Source organism: Larimichthys crocea, chromosome XIX, assembly GCF_000972845.2.
Source record: "Larimichthys crocea isolate SSNF chromosome XIX, L_crocea_2.0, whole genome shotgun sequence".
NCBI classification, from domain to species: domain Eukaryota; kingdom Metazoa; phylum Chordata; class Actinopteri; family Sciaenidae; genus Larimichthys; species Larimichthys crocea.
Window position 1 is genome coordinate 11,191,365 of NC_040029.1, and position 7,701 is coordinate 11,199,065.

Sequence of the window (7,701 nt, forward strand, 5' to 3'; positions counted from 1 at the left end):
GCAGACTGTCTAAAACCTGGACGTAGTCTCTGTGACGTCCCCGCAGACTGTCTAAAACCTGGACATGGTCTCTGTGACGTCCCCGCAGACTGTCTAAAACCTGGACGTAGTCTCTGTGACGTCCCCGCAGACTGTCTAAAACCTGGACGTAGTCTCTGTGATGTCCCCGCAGACTGTCTAAAACCTGGACGTAGTCTCCGTGACGTCACAGTGATGTAAACATCTTCACACTGCTCTTCATACTTTGGTGGGAGGAGATGATGGGAGAGGGGACGTTAGGGTTGAGCGAGGATTGGTTAGAGGGGAGAGAGAGAGGAGGGAGGGGGCTTTTATTTTGGTAGGTTGAGGCAGAGAGAGAGAGGAGGGAGGGGGCTTTTATTTTGGTAGGTCGAGGTAGAGAGAGGAGTCTGTGTTTGAACTTGTGTTTTCAGTCTCTGAGATTCACTTTCACACACAGACACACACATTGGGTGGGCGACGACGACATGCTCTGCTTAAAAGGTGAGAGAGAGAGGATGCACAGTGAAGTTTAACATGAGTTTAATAGACTGCAGAGAAGTGTGTGTGTGTGTGTGTGTGTGTGTGTGTGTGTGTGTGCACGCGCTCAGATGTAGGTCATTTTGTCGGCTAGCTGTCAGCACACACACACACACACACTGTTATCTCCATAACCTTTTCTTTGTGTGTGTGTGTTGGTAAGAAAGAGGGTCGGTCGATCTTTATTTTAGCAGCTGCCGTCCTCTGTGCTTTTTTTCTCTGTTACTATGGTTACTGCACTTGTACTTGTAGTACTTTGTGTACTTTGTGTACAGTTGTGATATTTGGTGGTGAATATGAATCTTTGTGGCTCGTGGCAAAAGTTGAAGTTTTGAGTCTGGAGGCATTCTTGAGTTTGACGTGTGTGTGTGTGTGTGTGTGTATGTGTGTGTGTGTGTGTGCGCGCTGGCTTGTCGAGGCAGGCTCAAACATCCCATTCAGCTTCCAAAACACAGCTGTTTCTCTGCAACACACACTCGTATTCATCACAATCCGAAGTCCTGCCCCAGCAGCAACCTGCAGAGCTCATGAAGTGAAGGTGACACAGGCGCACCACAAACTGCAGTTCCTCTAATGTCCACTAGAGGCTGGCTCCTTCATAAGTCCCCATGTTCAAATGTCCAACAGAAATAAACATGTTTACAGCCTGGTACAAACATCACAGAGACTACGTCCAGGTTTTAGACAGTCTGCGGGGACGTCACGGAGACTACGTCCTGGTTTTAGACAGTCTGTGGTCACGGAGACTACGTCCAGGTTTTAGACAGTCTGTGGTCACAGAGACTACGTCCAGGTTTTGTACCATCAGTGCTCGAAGCTCTTTTGTTTTGATTTCCAGCGGTGGATGTGTATCAGCCTTCGGTGCACACACACACTTCTTGATGAGCAGTGAAAAGGTCTTTGTTGGACGCTGACCTTGTGTTGTCTGATACAGAGTTGTCCAGTGTGACAGTGTAATGCTGATGAGGTAAAGACCTGTCTGTCACAGGCCATCTGCAGACCTGGATAATCCCTGTTAGGAGATTAGAGTCGGAGGACGAGCCGAGAGGAAACACAGCAACACACTGACAGAGAAATGTCATGTTTCCTGTTGAGATGTTTGTGGACTCGAACTGTTTTTGGACTCGTGGAAGAGTTGTTTGGTGGTCTGAGGCTTTTATTGTGAAGGAAGGAGAAGTCTTTTAAACGAGGCTGACTGAACAACCTTTGGCTCTATCTGTGTTTTGAAGCTGATACGGAGATCTCAAAGCCAAATCTGAAATATTTTGGGCTTTTATTGTGGAGAACTGGAACATTTTTGAGCTTTTGTTTCTACTTTTATTGTGAAGGATTTCAGTTTTATTGTGAAAAATGCCATTTTTGGAGATTTATTTTGATGGTGTTCGTCCGATATTTATCATGTTGAGTTGAAAAAACAAACTGCAGTCTTTTACCGCGGTTTGGACATTTATTGTGAAAGGTTGAACTTGACAGGAAAAACATGCTTTTATGATGAAGGGTTGGAAGTTCCTTGGGGCTTTTATTGTGAAAAGATGGGACTAGTTGTTGTTGTTGTTGCGTTCCTCTGTCCTGAGAGCGGAGCTGGACATTAAACAGCCAATCAGCCGCCAGGACAGGATGATTTCATATGTGGAGTGTCTGGGCGGTGAGGGGGCGGGGCCCGGCGTGGCGTCACGCTGCTGGAGCGCGGGTCCCGACGAAGAGCGAGATGAGCTTCTTCCACGCAAAATGGCCGCCCTGCAGCCCAAGATGGAGGGCAGCCTGCGTCGGCGCCTTCTCAGCGCCAGGATCCACCAGCACCACGACGCCATCCTGAGGATGAACGCAGGCGGTGCTGGCAGGGCGGCGACACCCTCAGGTGACAAAAAGCCCCTCCCACCTCACCTTCAGTATCCAGGCAACAACCCTTGGTACCGCCGCCAGCACCTTCCACCACGACCCCACGTCCACCCTTCCCTTGCCCCGGAGGCTCATGGGAAACTTTTCCTCACTCTAGAGGCTCATGGGAAACCTACTCCACCATCCCCACCCCATCACCTGCCACGCTCCACCTGCCCAGTCCTTACCCAGCGGAGCCGAACAGGTTCTTGCCCCCTGACCCCAGAACCCCGCCCCGGCTACACCCTGCCCATCCCCTCGCCTCCCAGCCCCCCGCCCTCCTTCAGGGAGCCAGAGGTGCCGCCGCAGTACTGCTACCGGCCCAGCAGGAGGTGCAGGACCAACTTCTTCTGCTTCAGACCACGTCGAGGGAGGAGTGCCAGGCGGGAAGCCACACAGACCACACCCCTTCTACAAAGAGGTACTGCTAGGAATTCTGGGTAGTAGGTTATGTCCATACTGTGGTTCTAGTTAGCCTGGTTTGGTTGTATCTGTTCCTGTGTAGTCCCAGCTTTGCTTTGGTGGACATTGTTTTGGTCCCAATTAATCTACTTGGTGGTCTACACGGTTTCCAATGTTCACAGTTAAACACAGTTGGCTTTGTCTGGTCCTACGTGGTCCCAGCTAGCCTACTTTGGTTCTGTTTGGTCTCCATTGAACCTCTGTTTAGTTCAGACAGCTCTTCTTGTTCCCAAATGATCACTCTAGCCTGGTTTTGGTCCCACTTAGCCTACCTGGCTTTTTGTGGTCCCAGCTACCCAGAGTTGACCCTTTGGTCTGAAATGGTCATAGCGAGCCTGCTTTGACTTTGTTTGGCTCTGTTTGGTCCAAAATGGTTCCATCTACCCGCATTTGATTCTTTTTGGCCTTGCATAGTCCCAGCGTGCCTACTTTGGTTCTGTTGGGTCTTCATTTGTTCCAGATTTGGGTCTATTGGGTCTTCTTTGGTTCCCGCTTTAGTCCTTTTGGGTCTTCATTGGTTACAGCTTTAATTCTGTTGGGTCTTCATTGGTTCCAGCTTTAGTTATGTTGGGTCTTCATTGGTTCCAACTGTGGTTCTGTTGGGTCTTCTTGTGTGTGTCTGTGTCTGTGTGTGTGTGTGTGTGTGTGTGTGTGTGTGTGTGTGTGTGTGTGTGAGCAGGGATTAGCTGTAGCTCCATATGCTAGGCTAATGGCTAATAAGGCTTTACCAACAGCTGCTGCTTTTTAGCGTCAGCTGTTCGCGTCACCCTCTGCTGTTTGGTTCTGGTCCTGGTTTGGGTTCGGACCACAGTGTCATGGTCCTGATTGCTCAGGATGTCCCACCCTTACACTCCTCTGATTGGACAGCACAGACCTCGAGTTCAGAGTTGAACATACTCAAACTAAATATACACGCTGTGACATAATGACGGTGTGGCCTACTTACTGTCTAATTAATTCAACTAATTAAAACAGTTGAGAGGTGGCGACAGGTGGACAGACAGAGGGACAGACAGAGGGACAGACAGAGGGACAGACAGACAGGCTGTCAGGCATGAAGTAATTAGCTGCTCCACTGGCCCAGATAGTTGGCACACTTACAGACTGGATCTGTCCCAGTTTGTGACGGGTGATGAAGGTGAGCCTCGTGCATTAACATGAATATTAACGTTGGAACCAAGACGGTTCGTTTGGTTGGAGACATGCTGCCGCGGTCGAGCGACGTACACGGTGAATGAGGAGAGGGAGCGCGGTATCGAGTCGGTGAATCAGAAACAAAAAGTTCTTTTCTGGTTCTGATAAACACACGGCCCTGAAATATGAAATATGTTTGTACTCATCCTGTCCAGGGATCTATCGTATTCTAATCAAAGTACCATCTGATGAACTCTGGAGGTCCTGGACCTGGTACCACCGAATTTGAGACCCGACCTGTGGCATGAAGCCACGCTTTGATCCAGTGAACGCAGATCGAATGCTCTGTGAATCGTAGACAACGTCTACGCAGCAGAACCACCGTCATCTCATCAACGACCAGCTGAGTCTCCTCAAGGACTCACGGGTCATCTCAGTCCTTTCTCAAGGACTTGTGGGACCATCTCAAAGATTTAAGGACCCTTTTCAAGGACCTCTGGTACTTTTCAAGGGTTCATGGCGGTGCTTTATTTTTCTACAACAGCTGTTTGAAAATCGAGTCGTCGAGAGGCTGAAATGTCCTCACAGAGATAGAAATGTGAGAGCAAAGACTGCGAACACAAAGAATAAAAGATGAAGAGCCTCACACACACACACACACACACACACCCTTCATCTTCAAAGCATCATGTTTCGTGTGTGTGTGTGTGTGTGTTTGTGGGTAACCTTCATCACCCAACGACACACATGAAGGACACACACGTGTGCTGGCTTCCTGCCAACGCTGGCGTGTGTGTGTGTGTGTGTGTGTGTCTGATATAAAGAAAAGGAGAGCAGAGAGGAGTGTGGGAGTTAGAGGCGGGAGGTGGGAGGAGAGTCGAGCTGCATTACTGCTGCTGCTCTGTCTGCTGCAGCCTCAGGAGTGTGTGTGTGTGTGTCTGTGTGTGTGAGTGTGTGTGGCGTCGTCATGGTTCTGATCGGAGCGGCGATCAAATCCGTCCTCAGATATCTCAACAAGACCAGAGGTGAGTGTGTGTGTGTGTGTGTGTGTGTGTGTGTGTGTGTGTGTGTGTGTGTGTGTTATATCCATGTTGTGTTTAACGTGTGCCGCCGGGCGAGCGAGCATCCTTTGTGTACATTCATACAGAGAGAGAGAGTGACCTCGTAAAATGCTGCGCTCTGATTGGCTGTCTGCTGTTAAAATCGGCCGTAGTTCTGGTCAGCGGCTTAAAAACTGAGTTAAGGGTGTGTTAAACTGCAGGTAACCATAGCAACAGTGAAGATTACTGAGTCAAGGACTCCTGGAATCTCCTCAAGGACTCCAGGGCTCTGTTTGAGGGACCTGGTAACCTCAGCGGTGACCTCTGGAACCTCCTAAGGGATCGCTTGAACCGTAGGTAACCTTTGAGCTTCCTCAAGGACCTCCAGTACTTTATTCAAAACCTCTAAGACCTGCACAAGGACTACGTGAACCTCTTGTACTGCTGAAGAACCCCAGGTGACCGACTCAAGCACTCCCTGAAACAATGACCTACTAAAGAGCCTTTTTAGTCTCCATTGAACCTTTAGAACCCTCTTGAGGAAAGTGCTTCATCTTCATCCCAGACCCTTCGGACCCTCCTTGGTCTTCTGATACTGCTCAAGGACCTTGGGAGCCTTTGGAGTCTCATGACATATTTGAGTGTTCTCAAAGACTACTTGGAGTCACAGCCTTGAAATTCCTTCAAAGATCTCTTCAAACAACCAATAAAGCCCTTCAAGAGCTGTGGTACTTTTGGAAGGACCCCTTGAATCCTTAAAGGACTTTGGGGACACGATGGTGGACAGAGCTGAAACTAAATCATACTTTCAAACTTAACTTCAAACAGGTCACCTGACCATCTGTGCACGCCTCGTTCATCCGTGTCGTGATCGAGATCGCAGACGAGTTTCCAGTCGGGTGTCCGGATGAGGGGCTCGGAGTAGAGCTGCTGATCCAGAACCAGCTGAGGTGGTTCAGGATCTGATTGGTGGGCTTCTTGGACACTATAGGACTATAAAGTCCACCTGGCTTGAGTTGTTTATGTCAAGAGGGCGAGTCAGGTGTCAGTGTCATGCTGAGCAGCGTTTGATTGGTTTGGTCGTTAAATGTAGACGTCATCACTGAATCCTTGTAACTGAGATGGAATCTGACTTTCTGTCAGTCTTCATGGTCTTCATGTCAACGTGTTGGAGTAAAAACTTTCCAGTCTGAGAGACCGTGCTGATGGTTCAGAGAATTTAACTTCACGTCTGTCCAAACATCTGTCCACGAAATACCACAGCTAACCAACCTGCTGCCCCTTCAAAATAAAAGCCCTGAGGCACTGTGTTGTTTGCGAGGTGACCTTCAGGAGTGCTGAGTGCTGCGACACTTGTGTGTGTGAGAATGTGCTGAAACCAGATTAAACACAAACCTCTCACACACACACACACACACACACACACACACACACACACTGAGCTGTGCTGTACTCTCTCTGCAGCAGGGGACGGAGACAGCAAGTGGTCCGTTCACTACAATACCCAGAAGCCCCAGCAGGGCCTGCTGTTCATCCCGGGAAAGAGACGGTCCGGCAGCGCTGATGATCTGCAAGGTGAGTCAACAACAACAAGCTGATAATTAACAAGAACACACACACGAGTTTGCTTTGACTTAAATGTGAATTAATCCGCCGCTGAAAATAGTCCCCAACACTGCTTCCTTCAGTGATCAGCTGCTGGGAGGATTTATCTTGACATGTTCAGAACTTCAGAATGAACTTTCACCTGCAGCATTAACATGGATTTGATCATTTGGAGGTTAAAAGACGTGAAGACATTGAGTCTGGACGTCTGAAACAATAGGTGAAAATCACATTTATATTCTGAATTTTAAATATCGTCTGTAATGTCGTAACAATGCAAAGCAGACTCCCTGCGAGTTACGAGATGGTGAATACGAAACAGGCTCCTGTCGAAGTCTGAAGGATATCAACCTGTTCACGACCTCCTGTATACTATATTATATTATTATTATTTAGTGTAATTGTTTTAAGTGAAAGTACGAGTGAAGGGAGGTGGAGAGAGTTAGACAGGGTGGGAACCACACATGCAGATCAGAGACACGTAGTGATTACTTGGAGGAAACTCTGAAATATATTAGTTTCATAGTTTCCTGAAATATTTAGTTTAATGTCAGGCTGCTGCGTCGTCATCCATGATGAGCTAAAAATGTGACATGAGACAGTGAGTGGAGATAAAAAACTGGAGTGGGTAAAGAAACATGAACCAATGGAACGAAGTTATTCAGTACGTGAACAAAATAGGCGAGGTCACAACGAGCAACTCAAACGTCTCATGGTCACGAGTCATCTTGAGGCTGGAGAGTTTTCACTCTCTCCTCGTCTGTCTGTGGTTTTCACTCTCTCCTCGTCTGTCTGTGGTTTTCACTCTCTCCTCGTCTGTCCGTGGTTTTCACTCTCTCCTCGTCTGTCCGTGGTTTTCACTCCCTCCTCGTCTGTCTGTGGTTTTCACTCTCTCCTCGTCTGTCTGTGGTTTTCACTCTCTCCTCGTCTGTCCGTGGTTTTCACTCTCTCCTCGTCTGTCTGTGGTTTTCACTCCCTCCTCGTCTGTCTGTGGTTTTCACTCCCTCCTCGTCTGTCCGTGGTTTTCACTCTCTCCTCGTCTGTC

The 7,701-nt window shown here is 48.5% G+C and overlaps 2 protein-coding genes across 5 annotated transcripts in view; one reads left to right on the top strand and one right to left on the bottom strand.

Annotated features, from left to right (window-relative positions):
- Nucleotides 1-7,701, bottom strand: part of LOC113748298 (chromosome alignment-maintaining phosphoprotein 1-like) — a 15,693-nt gene that overhangs the window by 5,744 nt on the left and 2,248 nt on the right. Inside the window, exon 2 of the mRNA XM_027291518.1 lies at nt 5,515-5,517. The gene's annotated coding sequence lies outside the window, so the exon portion shown is untranslated. The remainder of the gene's footprint in view (nt 1-5,514; nt 5,518-7,701) is intronic.
- The window catches only part of nhsl1a (NHS-like 1a), a 17,010-nt gene continuing 9,701 nt past the window's right edge, over nt 393-7,701 (top strand). For 2 of the 4 annotated variants that reach the window (XM_027291512.1, XM_027291513.1), the window contains exons 1-2: nt 1,393-2,836; nt 6,516-6,626. In XM_027291512.1, coding sequence (XP_027147313.1) covers nt 2,155-2,836; nt 6,516-6,626 — 793 coding nt within the window. In that variant the 5' untranslated portion in view covers nt 1,393-2,154. Of the gene's footprint in view, nt 502-1,392; nt 2,837-4,908; nt 5,037-6,515; nt 6,627-7,701 lie in introns of those variants that run through there. The other 2 variants (XM_027291515.1, XM_027291514.1) reach the window with 2 other exon arrangements.